Source organism: Thalassophryne amazonica, chromosome 13, assembly GCF_902500255.1.
Source record: "Thalassophryne amazonica chromosome 13, fThaAma1.1, whole genome shotgun sequence".
In the NCBI taxonomy this organism is placed as follows: Eukaryota; Metazoa; Chordata; class Actinopteri; order Batrachoidiformes; family Batrachoididae; genus Thalassophryne; species Thalassophryne amazonica.
Window position 1 is genome coordinate 3,336,740 of NC_047115.1, and position 14,679 is coordinate 3,351,418.

The following is a 14,679-nucleotide window of genomic DNA, read 5'->3' on the forward strand; positions in this document are numbered from 1 at the left end:
AAAAAAAAAACATACAAACAAAACAACCCCAACCCCACCCCCTCAGCGCAGTGGAAACTGGAAGTACGTCCAGTGACACCAACCATGACTATACCCCAAAAGTCAACCGGGAGGAGTGGAACAGCGGTAATGGCGTACGGCACAAGACGGCGCCACCCCTCCGACTTTCAAACCAGCCACCAGCTGCGGGTATATTCCACTGCCCCAAACCTCAGCTACGCCGATGGCGTACGGCTCAAAGGCGCGCTGAAGCCGGAGGTGGAACAGGGAAGTAACAAAAAACACCCCTAAACCCCCCCCACCCAGGTGCAGAGGTTACCTGGAAAACGCCCAGCATAACCGATCTGCACCACCCCAGCAACGCCAATGGCAAACGGCACAGAGGCACGCCAAGGCTGGAGGTTGTAAAGGGAATTAAAAAAAAAAAAAAAACCCCAAACCCCCCCTCCCCTCCCGGGTGCAGAGGTTACCCGGGAAACGCCCAGCATAACTGAACTGCACCACCCCAGCAACGCCGACAACGTACGGCTCAAATGGCTGGGGCCGGAGGAGAAGACAGGGAACAACAAAAACAAAAAAAAGAAAAAAAACAACCCAATTACCCCCCCATCACCCCCCAGAGGACAGTCCCATCAAACCCTGGGAGGTGAAACCAAAAGAAATAAAAAAGACCAACAGACAAACATAAAGCCACCTGGGTCAAACTATGCTCCAGACAGCCTGCATTTTCAACTCCACCAGACCACAGACAGTGCTTTAAAACCCACAAAAACAACAAATTAACCCCTGATAAAAACACCTCATACTAAAACAAGAAACAGATAATAGACCAATAAAAAAAAACTAACATTGGCCTACGTCGTCAAGTGCAAAGAATGGAAAAACATTGTGTTTTCCATCCTTTGAACCTGAACGGTAATGTGAGGGAGCCAAAGTGCCAAATAAGAAAATCCCCGTGGTAACAGAGTAAAAACCCATTCACACTGCTGTAAATAACAGCAGGTTATAACAAACAGCTTAAAGTGCAAACTAAATACCACCGGGGCTGCTGCAACAGGCGTCGGAGCCAGCTGCACGGGAGGAGACGGGGCTACAGCCGTAACAGCGGGGTGCGACGCAACCCAAGCTGTAAACTCCGCCATGCGCGCACCAACGTGCACAACCCGGGTGGAGAGCACCCGCAACTGACCCCGGATCAACTCCAACATCTGCTGCAGCCTTCCCGGCAAAAATACCGTCTCTGCTTCCGCTGGTCCATTGTTAAATGGCCAGAGACTACTGTTATGTTTCGGACGCAGTCGGAGCACCGACCCAGCGTTTGAAAGGACCCAGCATAAAATAAGCAGAGCACGGTTCAAAAGATAACAGAATTTAATAAACATAACAGTGTGCAGTGCTAAACAACCAAAAAGTCTGCGGTCTGGTGAGGTGGAAACACGGCGCGCTCTCAACAGCGCAAACGGTCCGAAGCCACAGCAGTTCGGACCCAGGGACCCTGCCGACACCCCCCAGGTGGCCGCGACAAACCAAGTCTGTGAAGAAAGAAAACATGAGGTGAGTCCAACTCCACACAGAGAGACACAACTCAAAGGTGCACGCAATCAGCAAACACTTCCTGGCTTAAATCTATACATCAGCTTCTTACCCTGCAGGCACGGAACAACTCAGTTCAAATCTCCACTGCAGCAGAAGCTGATTAGACACTTAGCATAACGTGACAGCTCACTTACACAAGGTGTGAGCGACACCAAATCCACTGTCATTACTTCATGAAAGTCACCAAAAAACCGAATTACCTCAGGAAGTGTGCTGAAGAGCGTGAGACCTCACCCAATCCTCCTTCACAGACTGTGGCGTCAAACCTGGAGCGGTCTCTGCGTCCGTGATGGTGAGATTGTTCTCCTGACGTCGATCTCACACGTCTGCTCACAAGGTCGAGTCTCTGGCAATCACACACTGTGCATTCAAGGTTTAAATGCAGCAATCTCTGATTAAGACAAAATACACCACAGCTGTGAGTCCTGATGACCTGCATGTGAAAACAAGCCTCAGGTGTTCAGGGTGAGGTCCTAATGCTCAGCCACTCAGTCCTGAATGCATACCACCTGGTGGGAGAAACAGAAAACAAAAACCAAGCCAGCCAAACACCCCAGCCCACAACACTGAAGACACCAATAGTTCCCAAAGATACAGATGGTTCCCAAAAGCACTGATTGTTCCTGAAGACACCGAGGGGTCCCAAAGACACTGATGGTTCACTGTTTTCTTTGGAGCCGCACCTACCTGTACTGAGGCCCCCCCTCCCCCCACTTCATGCACACACACCTTTTCAATTCGTTCATCCAGAGAAAATGGTTTTAGTTGTTTGTGTTGATTGTCACTAACTTAGCTTATGTCAAGCTAAAAGTGGACACAACTAACCCGTTTCTGTATATTGTGTTAATACGTGCCAACATGCTTAATGAATTCCTGCACAAAAAGTAGTTCCCAGACCTGCGATGACAGCGCATTTTCATGGGTAACCAAAACATCAGGGGTAACAAAAACATCAGGGGCCTGTACTACGAAGCTGGGTTACTGGCTTATCAGGGTAACTTCGGGAATAAGTTGATGACGTGTGGAGTAACTTCCCAGTTAACCCGTACTACGAAAGGTGGATAGGTTTTGATCGAGGTATGCTGCCATGGCAATTTACGCTGTGTGCCAAACCTGCTCCGAGCAGGTTATGTTCTAGGTTAGCTTGAGGTTTTCGCTTAACCACTCCCTTTATAAGTATCGCCCATCCAGGGTCAACCTCTTAAACCGGGGTTGACAAAACATGGTTCTCTCAAGTGGTGTTAATCGGTACTACGATGCTGAATAACCTAATTGGTGTTTGTGCGTGTTCACATAAAAGGGGCAGGTTGCAGCACACGTCACCATTTTTCAATGATGGTGCGGTCACCTTACTTTACCGAAGAAGAATGCACGATTATTATGCGGAGCTACGAGGACTCAACAAAAATATAAACGCAACACTTTTTGTATGAGATGAACTCAAAGATCTAAAACTTTTTCCACATACACAATATCACCATTTCCCTCAAATATTGTTCACAAACCAGTCTAAATCTGTGATAGTGAGCACTTCTCCTTTACTGAGATAATCCATCCCACCTCACAGGTGTGCCATACCAAGATGCTGATTAGATACCATGATTAGTGCACAGGTGTGCCTTAGACTGCCCACAATAAAAGGCCACTCTGAAAGGTGCAGTTTTATCACACAGCACAATGCCACAGATGTCGCAAAATTTGAGGGAGTGTGCAATTGGCATGCTGACAGCAGGAATGTCAACCAGAGCTGTTGCTCGTGTATTGAATGTTCATTTCTCTACCATAAGCCGTCTCCAAAGGCGTTTCAGAGAATTTGGCAGTACATCCATCCAGCCTCACAACCGCAGACCACGTGTAACCACACCAGCCCAGGACCTCCACATCCAGCATGTTCACCTCCAAGATCGTCTGAGACCAGCCACTCGGACAGCTGCTGAAACAATCGGTTTGCATAACCAAAGAATTTCTGCACAAACTGTCAGAAACCGTCTCAGGGAAGCTCATCTGCATGCTCGTCGTCCTCATCGGGGTCTTGACCTGACTCCAGTTCGTCTTCGTAACCAACTTTAGTGGGCAAATGCTCACATTCGCTGGCATTTGGCACGTTGGAGAGGTGTTCTCTTCACGGATGAACACTGTCCAGGGCAGATGGCAGACAGCGTGTGTGGCGTCGTGTGGGTGAGCGGTTTTCTGATGTCAATGTTGTGGATGGAGTGGCCCATGGTGGCAGTGGGGTTATGGTATGGGCAGGCGTCTGTTATGGACGAAGAACACAGATGCATTTTATTGATGGCATTTTGAATGCACAGAGATACCGTGACGAGATCCTGAGGCCCAGTGTTGTGCCATACATCCAAGAACATCACCTCATGTTGCAGCAGGATAATGCACGGCCCCATGTTGCAAGGATCTGTACACAATTCTTGGAAGCTGAAAATGTCCCAGTTCTTGCATGGCCGGCATACTCACCGGACATGTCACCCACTGAGCATGTTTGGGATGCTCTGGACCGGCGTATACGACAGCGTGTACCAGTTCCTGCCAATATCCAGCAACTTCGCACAGCCATTGAAGAGGAGTGGACCAACATTCCACAGGCCACAATTGACAACCTGATCAACTCTATGCGAAGGAGATGTGTTGCACTGCATGAGGCAAATGGTGGTCACACCAGATACTGACTGGTATCCCCCCCCCCCCAATAAAACAAAACTGCACCTTTCAGAGTGGCCTTTTATTGTGGGCAGTCTAAGGCACACCTGTGCACTAATCATGGTGTCTAATCAGCATCTTGATATGGCACACCTGTGAGGTGGGATGGATTATCTCAGCAAAGGAGAAGTGCTCACTATCACAGATTTAGACTGGTTTGTGAACAATATTTGAGGGAAATGGGATATTGTGTATGTGGAAAAAGTTTTAGATCTTTGAGTTCATCTCATACAAAATGGGAGCAAAACCAAAAGTGTTGCGTTTATATTTTTGTTGAGTGTAAATTAACGTTAATGGGGAAATCGAACACATCGTCTGCCAATAAAGCAAGACAGGCTTGTTGGCAACGTATTGCTGATCAGGTAAATGCTTACGTCATCTAAGGATGTAAAGCCATTAATGGTCATTCTGTTAACATAGTTACATATATATCACTTTGGCATAAAGGTTATCCAACAGGACAGCCCCATGTGGGGAGAAAAAGAATGTGAAATATGTAATTATAATTGTATATTAGAATATTTAGAAAAATCAACCAAACCAAAGCAACCCTTATGTGGCTGAAATAAGTGAAAAGAAGGTGAGCTTAGAGTGGACTACACGATAATGGGTATATGAAATAGGCCGAATAGAACAGCTATACCTGCACATTGATACTGTGAAAAGATTTGTGATTGACATAATCGCCCTCGTGCTCTCCCAGGGGTGCACTGATTGGGATTTGCGTGCAATCAATTGCACACAATGGCTCCTATTACTCTTGGGAAACCTAGGAGAAATTATTGATAAGCCCCACTTCGCCTAATTAATGGACATGCATTAGACCTATTTTGATATTAGTAATTACCCGTGATTGCATAAAACCCTTCATTGATTTGCACTGCGGATAAATGGTCAGGGAAAACGACAAATGCATCCAACAGTTTAGATGGAGCAAGTACTACCTAGCGAATCATACGACATACAGTATTCTTGCTCAAATGTTCAGCATCACCGATGGAATACATAAATTGTCCACTGGCAAAATATCTAAGCGCAAGGCACATTATCTGCTCGATTGTCAGGGCATTGCTACGATGGGTGATGTTACAGATTTCTGGTCTGATCAGCTGACAAAGATAACGAATTCCCTCGGCTGAGAATCTATATCTCTCATAGAGAATATCGTCCGGGTATGTCAGCGGATTCTGGCGGTCTTTAAAAACCCTCGCCCTGCAAAGAGAGCCCCTCACAATTTGTGCCCCAATATCAAACGGATCATCCAGGTAGGCCGGCATTGTCTTCGGAGTGATTGAAGGTGGATGGGCGGTACTTATAAAGGGAGTGGTTAAGCGAAAACCTCAAGCTAACCTAGAACATAACCTGCTCGGAGCAGGTTTGGCACACAGCGTAAATAGCCATGGCAGCATGCCTCGATCAAAACCTATCCACCTTTCGTAGTACGGGTTAACCGGGAAGTTACTCCACATGTCATCAACGTACTCCCGAAGTTACCCTGATAAGCCAGTAACCCCGCTTCGTAGTACAGGTCCCTGGGGTAACAAAAACATCAGGCGTAACAAAAACATCAGGGGTAACAAAAGCATCAAATCAATTTTATTTATATAGCGCCAAATCACAACAAACAGTTGCCCCAAGGCACTTTATATTGTAAGGCAAAGCCATACAATAATTACGTAAAAACCCCAACGGTCAAACGACCCCCTGTGAGCAAGCACTTGGCGACAGTGGGAAGGAAAAACTCCCTTTTAACAGGAAGAAACCTCCAGCAGAACCAGGCTCAGGGAGGGGCAGTCTTCTGCTGGGACTGGTTGGGGCTGAAGGAGAGAACCAGGAAAAAGACATGCTGTGGAGGGGAGCAGAGATCAATCACTAATGATTAAATGCAGAGTGGTGCATACAGAGCAAAAAGAGAAACACTCAGTGCATCATGGGAACCCCCCAGCAGTCTAAGTCTATAGCAGCATAACTAAGGGATGGTTCAGGGTCACCTGATCCAGCCCTAACTATAAGCTTTAGCAAAAAGGAAAGTTTTAAACCTAATCTTAAAAGTAGAGAGGGTGTCTGTCTCCCTGATCTGAATTGGGAGCTGGTTCCACAGGAGAGGAGCCTGAAAGCTGAAGGCTCTGCCTCCCATTCTACTCTTACAAACCCTAGGAACTACAAGTAAGCCTGCAGTCTGAGAGCGAAGCGCTCTATTGGGGTGATATGTTACTATGAGGTCCCTAAGATAAGATGGGACCTGATTATTCAAAACCTTATAAGTAAGAAGAAGAATTTTAAATTCTATTCTAGAATTAACAGGAAGCCAATGAAGAGAAGCCAATATGGGTGAAATATGCTCTCTCCTTCTAGTCCCTGTCAGTACTCTAGCTGCAGCATTTTGAATTAACTGAAGGCTTTTCAGGGAACTTTTAGGACAACCTGATAATAATGAATTACAGTAGTCCAGCCTAGAGGAAATAAATGCATGAATTAGTTTTTCAGCATCACTCTGAGACAAGACCTTTCTAATTTTAGAGATATTGCGCAAATGCAAAAAAGCAGTCCTACATATTTGTTTAATATGCGCGTTGAATGACATATCTTGATCAAAAATGACTCCAAGATTTCTCACAGTATTACTAGAGGTCAGGGTAATGCCATCCAGAGTAAGGATCTGGTTAGACACCATGTTTCTAAGATTTGTGGGGCCAAGTACAATAACTTCAGTTTTATCTGAGTTTAAAAGCAGGAAATTAGAGGTCATCCATGTCTTTATGTCTGTAAGACAATCCTGCAGTTTAGCTAATTGGTGTGTGTCCTCTGGCTTCATGGATAGATAAAGCTGGGTATCATCTGCGTAACAGTGAAAATTTAAGCAATGCTGTCTAATAATACTGCCTAAGGGAAGCATGTATAAAGTGAATAAAATTGGTCCTAGCACAGAACCTTGTGGAACTCCATAATTAACCTTAGTCTGTGAAGAAGGTTCCCCATTTACATGAACAAATTGTAATCTATTAGACAAATATGATTCAAACCACCGCAGCGCAGTGCCTTTAATACCTATGGCATGCTCTAATCTCTGTAATAAAATTTTATGGTCAACAGTATCAAAAGCTGCACTGAGGTCTAACAGAACAAGCACAGAGATGAGTCCACTGTCTGAGGCCATAAGAAGATCATTTGTAACCTTCACTAATGCTGTTTCTGACTATGATGAATTCTAAACCCTGACTGAAACTCTTCAAATAGACCAATCCTCTGCAGATGATCAGTTAGCTGTTTTACAACTACCCTTTCAAGAATTTTTGAGAGAAAAGGAAGCCAACTAACAAAGATAGATTGATCATATTTAAGATCGAAGCATTAATTAATGGTAGGGCTTCCTTGAGCAGCCTGGTAGGAATGGGGTCTAATAAACATGTTGATGGTTTGGAGGAAGTAACTAATGAAAATAACTCAGACAGAACAATCGGAGAGAAAGAAGTAAGTAAATCATCAGGGGTAACAAAAACATCAGGCGTATATTTGGCACAAGAACTTGTGTATTTCGTGTGGTTTTTTTCCGCCTAAATGATTGTAAGTCAAAACTCACACTCATCCAGCACCATCTTCTCTTGTCGGCAAATTCAGCGCTGGGTCAGGCGAAAGTAGTCCGGCGATCTATCCCACAATGCCCAAATAGCAGAGATCTTGCTCCAACGAGCATGGCACGCTGAGCAGGGTGGGTCCAGTGTACTGAAGCACACAAAACCTCAGCAGAAGTAAAAATGGATTTTTCTCATTTTTTGAACTACATAACTTTTTTCCCTTTTTTTTTAAGTAAATGGGCACTTTTTCCGATTTTGAAATGAAAGTAACTGAATTAATTATGGTCCAGTAAATCTATGGAAAATAGGGGGGAACAGAATTGATTTCTTCATTAATGGGTGCAGAAATGCACTAAAAGTCCCCTAAAATCCAAGTAGTGGAACAAAACCTAATTCACTGGAATCTGAGCACACGTACAGGGACAAAACTGATGCAGTTTGTGGGTGTATGCTGTCTCCTCAGTACAGTTAAACTATAAATGTATAAATAACTGACAAAGAATTGACCTTGCCCATGCATTTGGAGAATTCCCTAATGGATAAAAGACCAAATTAAAATGTAATTCAGGTTTCTTTACATTTACTTTAAAATATTGTGATGATAAATGGATTTGAAACATATTTCCTAATATACTTTCTAAATACATTTACCGGTGTGTAAGGTTCAACTTCTGCAACACTTCCAGTGGCATGTTTGGTTTCCTTGCATGGAATATGACTTTGACTGTGTAAAACTGTACTTGAATAATGAAGCCTCACCGTGCCGTGGTTTGGCCCTCTCTGGGCTCCTCTTATGGTTTTACCCTCCTTCTGTGATCCTGCCTGCTGATTTTCTTTTGTCTCATGGTGAGTGCCGTTTTAGTTTAGTCTCTGCCCTTTATTTACTTTGTTGTTGTTCTGCTTTTCTGTTTCTTTTCAGTCACTGATTGTACTGTCTGTTTATATACTGTTGCCACATGTAGTTCCATTCTAGTTTAGTCTTGATCTTTTTTCTTGTTGAACTTTTTTGGTCTCATTTTATTTTCTAGTTTCTCTGGGGCCATTATTGTAGCAAAAGTATTTGCAAATGTGTATTTCAATCTGAGTGTATGTAACCACATCCACAAATGTGTAAAAAAAAAAATCTGTGTGTGTGTGTGTGTGTGTGTGTGGAGAGACTGGTCTGTGCCACTGTGGCTATTCAGCTTTTCACCACCGGGGGGCGCAAGCACCAATGATATCGGTAACCCCTCCTGTTTTAAGCCTGGCCACTACTTCAAGTTGGATACAATGCATTCTGGGTAAAATCAACTGATAAATGTCTTTATTCTGCAGATTGCAGAATTTTAGGTCTTTTAGTGACGTTTCAGGCTAGTGGCCAGCAATCACCTTATGCTGTGTTTACACATAACGACGACAAGTCACGAATGCCACAAAGTACACATTCTTGGCCGCTGATCACGAATGTGATGATTCGGGGCAGAGGGGTCAGGTGTCCTCAGGAACTGCTGCAACCTGTTACCACACGTTACGATTAATGGCACATGTTTCCGGAGAATTATCAGGAACCATTACACACGGTCAAGAATAGTGTTCTGACTGCATGCGTAGTTGGGCTCTGTGCCATGGAGTGGTGCAGAGAGGAGGAGGAGGAGGAGGACAGAGCCAGATGTGTGGCTTCATGCCTCTCGCGCATTTTCCCAAACATCAGGCGCATGCAGCAGGTGGAACACCTGCAGGAGCGCGCTGAAGAGCACTGAAATTTGACTTTTAGCCAACTTGGTGTCAGCAATCAAACTGAATGCGGTGCAGCAGGGTTTAATTGTGCGCACGCTTCTTCCTCCGCCGGACTGAAGGAGATGCAGAGATGTCTGGCTGCACATGAGTCTCCTCTCGTTCCTCTGGTTGCTCTTTCTTGTTCTCCCGCTCATCGGTTACAACAGCAGGTGGAACACCTGCAGGAGCGTCCTGAGGAGCTTCAGCAGGAACTGTGGAACGACATTTGGAGCTGAGTTTAATTGTGCGCACGTGACAGAAAACTGATTCGTCGTGGCGCGCAGTGAAATGTGACGCCGCGTTACAAGTCGTGTCAAAACTTGACAGTTTCCGTGTCACTTCGTAATAACGCGTGACAGTTTGGGCTCCAAGAACCATCACAGGAACCACTACGAACGTTGTCATGTTCTATTAAGGATCAATACTCATCAAGACAGATCAATACGCTCAGTTGCGACCACCACAACGTGAGACGAAATGAGGGTGGTGTGTGACATTCGTGGAAGGTTTTTTGACAGACAAAAACATGCTCCACGAATATCAAGAACATCACACACCAACACGCACTATTAAGAAACCTATTCAGATGTGTTAAGTCACATTAAGAATGTCAGGAATGTGTCAGGAATGACAGAAAAATGACATTCGTAACGTGTCTTGGTTATGTGTAAACGCACCATTAGTATTCTGTTTTTTCTTGTTGCTTAATTCTGACAAATTACACTGTATTTGTTGTCTTTCTGATGCTTGATTCTGCTTTTTTCTTTTCTCTCTGTTTGAGGTGCGGCTCCATCCACAGATGGTGTGGTATCTGTTTCAGAAATCGTCCTGTGCACCGGCAGCATTTCCTGTATATTTGTTCTGTGAATTGTTCTGTAATTTGTGTCTGTATCATGGCCCAAGCAGACGGCCACCCCTTTGAGTCTGGTCTGCTTGAGGTTTCTTCCTCAGAGAGTTTTTTCTTACCACTGTTGCTCTGGGTGTTAGTAAGGTTAGACCTTACTTGTGTGAAGCACCTTGAGGAAACTCTGTTGTGATTTGGCGTGATATAAACGAAAATAAATTGAAATTGCAGTGCTTTATGCTACCGCTGTGGTGAGCTTGTTGACGTTTATTCAAGCTTGTTAAAATTATGTCCATAGGTGGTTTTGATGTCTAAATTATGAAACAACACGACACCATACGTAAGTGGTCGGGTTATTTAATGTGCTTTAAAATGCCCAGCAATTACTCCTATTTGTTGATAAAAGCAGACAATTTAACAATTGAATTTTTTTCTGGAGTCTGACTTCTTTTGTGCTTCAATCTTTAACATATCACTCTATGAAAAAAATGAAAACTTTTTTTTCATGGAGTGATATGTTAGTTTAAATAACTTTGAGACTCCAGTCATCCTTTCTGTCTTCACATGCAGCTGAGGCTGTAGTTTTGAGGTCACATGTCCTGACAGGTGTGAGGATGAAATCCTTCTTGTTGCCACAAAAAAGATCATTTCTCTTGTAGTCAAATGGCTGTTCAGCAGACCTCAGTTTGTGTGTCCTCTCCTCAGAAGCTTCATTTCCTCTTTGGTGGTTATGAGCCTCAATGCTGTACTGCCTATAAAGTTCTTTGCGACATTCAATGTGCACATTTTGTCCAGGCACTGTTATTGTCACTATGCCTCTTGCCTCACTGGCTTTCTGAATGTTTTCACATCCTTTTGTTGTAAGATTTGCACTGCCTTGACTTTCTAACACAGATTTACTGCAGATTGGGTGCTGGAACTCAAACCATCATTATTCAATCTGAAACAAACAAACAAAAAAAGACCATTACACCTCCACCCCACATGCAAAACATTATTTAACTGGAATGGGTTAGTTAAGCCAGAGAGAAATGCAATATCATAATAATGATTTAGCAGCCATTTCAAAATGTGTTAATTGAGGCCCCAGCTTAGATATTGCAGTGTTACTTGGCCCCAAAAAATGTCACTTTACACACCGCAGTTGTCCCTCTAGATGTCCTTATTGCAGAGATATGAATAAATGGTAAATGGACTGCATTTATATAGCGCTTTTCCATCTGCATCAGACGCTCAAAGCGCTTTACAGTTATGCCTCACATTCACCCCAATGTCAGGGTGCTGCCATACAAGGCGCTCACTACACACCGGGAGCAATAGGGGATTAAAGGTCTTGTGATTTTCCAGTCAGGCAGGGATTTGAACCCATGATCTTCTGGACTCAAGCCCAACACCTTAACCACTAAACCATCACCTCCCCTGCGTACCCGGATGATCCTAGGAGCTATGTTGTCGGGGGCTTTGTGCCCCTGGTAGGGTCTCCTAAGGCAAACAGGTCCTAGGTGACAGGTCACACTAAGGGCAGTTCAGAAGCTCCCATGACCAGTGCAAAATCAAGGACTGAGATGTCGGTATGGTGGAGCCAGGGCCCCACCCTGGAGCCAGGCCTGGGGTTGGGGCTCGTGTGCGAGTGCCTGGTGGTCAGGCCTTACCCCACAGGGCCCGGCCAGGCTCAGCCCCAAAGAGCATCGTGGGCCTGCCCTACTGTGGGTTCACCACCTGTAGAGGGGGCCATGGGGGTCGGGTGCAGAGAGGATTGGGTGGCAGTCGAGTGCGGGTGGCCCGGCGGCCCGGTCCGCGCTCACAGCCCCTGGCTGTTGGGACGTAGAACGTCACCTCGCTGGGGGGGAAGGAGCCTGAGCTTGTGCGGGAGGTTGAGAGATACCGACTAGAGATAGTCGGGCTCACCTCCACGCACAGCTTGGGCTCTGGTACCCAAATCCTGGAGAGGGGCTGGACGCTCCACTTTTCTGGTGTAGCCAATGGGGAGAGGCAGAGAGCTGGTGTAGCATTGCTTATTGCTCCCCAGCTCAGTCGCCATGTGTTGGAGTTCACCCCGGTGAACGAGAGGGTCGCGTCCCTATGCCTTTGAGTCGGGGACAGGTCTCTCAGTGTTGTCTCGGCCTACGGGCCGAGCGGCAGTGCAGAGTACCCGACCTTCTTGGAGTCCTTGGGAGGGGTACTAGATAGTGCTCCGACTGGGGACTCCTGGGGGATTTCAATGCTCACGTGGGCGGCGACAGTGAAACCTGGGGGGTGGTGATCGGGAAGCACGGCCTCCCTGATCTGAAACCGAGTGGTGTTCAGTTGTTGGACTTCTGTGCTAGTCGCAGTTTGTCCATCACGAACACCATGTTCGAGCACAAGCGTGTCCATAAGTGCACATGGCACCAGGACACCCTGAGCTGGAGGTCGATGATCGACTTTGTAGTTGTATCATCTGACCTTCGGCCACGTGTCTCAGACACTCAGGTGAAGAGAGGGGCTGAGCTGTCGACCGATCACCACCTGGTAGTGAGTTGGATCCACTTGGAGGGGAGGAAGCCGGTCAGACCTGGCAGGCCCAAACATATTGTGAGGGTCTACTGGGAATGACTGGTGGAACCCTGTGTCAGCGAGGTCTTCAACTCCCACCTCCGGGGGAGGTTGGAGACATAGTCCGAGTGGACCCTGTTCTCCACCTCTATTGTCGATGCGGCCGCTCGTAGCTGTGGTTGCAAGGTCTCTGGTGCCTGTCACCGCGGCAAGCCCTGAACGCCCTGGACGCCGGAAGTAAAGGATGCCGTCAAGCTGAAGAAGGAATCCTACTTGTCTTTGTTGGTAAGTGGGACCCCGGAGGCAGCTGACAGGTACCGGCAGGCCAAATGTGCTGCAGCCCGTGCGATCGCAGAGGCAAAAACTCAGGTCTGGGAGGAGTTCAGGGAGGCCATGGAAAAGGACTATCGGTCAGCCTCGAAGAAATTCTGGCAAACCGTCAGACCCCTCAGGAGGCGGAAGCAGCTCTCCACTGGCTCTGTCTACAGTGCGGGTGGGGAGCTGTTGACACTGACTGGGGATGTTGTCGGGCGGTGGAAGGAATACTAAGAGGATCTCCTCAATCCCATCGTCAAGTCTTACGAAGAGGAAGCAGAGACTGGGGACTCAGAGGCAGACTCATCTATTACCAGGCTGAAGTCACCAAGGTGGTCAGAAAGCTCCTCTGTGGCAAGGCTCCTGGGGTGGATGAAATCCGTCCCGAGTACCTTAAGTCTCTGGATGTTGTGGGACTGTCTTGGTTGACATGTCTCTGCAACATTGCGTGGTGGTCGGGGACAGTGCCTCTGGATTGGCAGACCGCGGTGGTGTTTCCTCTGTTTAAGAAGGGGGACCGGAGAGTGTGTTCCAACTATAGGGGGATCACACTCCTCAGCCTCCCTGGTAAGGTCTATTCCAGAGTACTGGAGAGGAGAATTCGACCGATAGTTGAACCTTGGATTCAGGAGGAGCAGTGTGGTTTTTGTCCTGGTCGCGGCACACTGGACCAGCTCTACACCCTCCATCGGGTGCTCGAGGGTTCAAGGGAGTTCGCCCAACCAGTCCATGTGCTTTGTGGATCTGGAGAAGGCGTTCAACTGTGTCCCTTGGGGCACCCTGTGGGGGGTGATCCAGGAGTATGGGGTCCTTTGTTAAGGGCTATCCGGTCCCTGTACGACCACAGCAGGAGCTTGGTTTGCATTGCCAGTAGTAAGTCAAACCTGTTTCCAGTGCACGTTGGCCTCCGCCAGGGCTGCCCTTTGTCACCGGTTCTGTTCATTACCTTTATGGACAGAATTTCTAGGCGCTGCCAGGGTGTAGAGGGGGTCCGGTTTGGGAACCACAGAATCTCATCTCTGCTGTTTGTGGACGATGTGGTTCTGTTGGCTTTGTCAAATCAGGATCTTCAGCATGCACTGGGGCGGTTTTCAGCCGAGTGTGAAGCGTCTGGGATGAAAATCAGCACCTCCAAATCCAAGGCCATGGTTCTCGACCAGAAAAAGGTGCCTTGCCCTCTTCAGGTCGGTGGAGTGTCCTTGCCTCAAGTGGAGGAGTTTAAGTATCTCGTGGTCTTCTTCACGAGCGATTGACGGATGGAGCATGAGATCGACAGACGGATCGGTGCAGCATCTGCAGTGATGCGGTCGCTGTATCGGACCGTCGTGGTGAAGAGAGAGCTGAGCA

General features: G+C 46.7%; 1 protein-coding gene across 1 annotated transcript in view; it reads left to right on the top strand.

Annotated features, from left to right (window-relative positions):
- LOC117523869 (acetyl-coenzyme A synthetase 2-like, mitochondrial) overlaps positions 1-9,639 on the top strand; it is a 40,919-nt gene extending 31,280 nt beyond the window's left edge. Inside the window, exon 4 of the mRNA XM_034185483.1 lies at positions 9,605-9,639. Within this exon, the coding sequence (XP_034041374.1) occupies positions 9,605-9,612 (8 nt within the window). The 3' untranslated portion in view covers positions 9,613-9,639. The remainder of the gene's footprint in view (positions 1-9,604) is intronic.
- Positions 9,640-14,679: the final 5,040 nt, after the last annotated feature.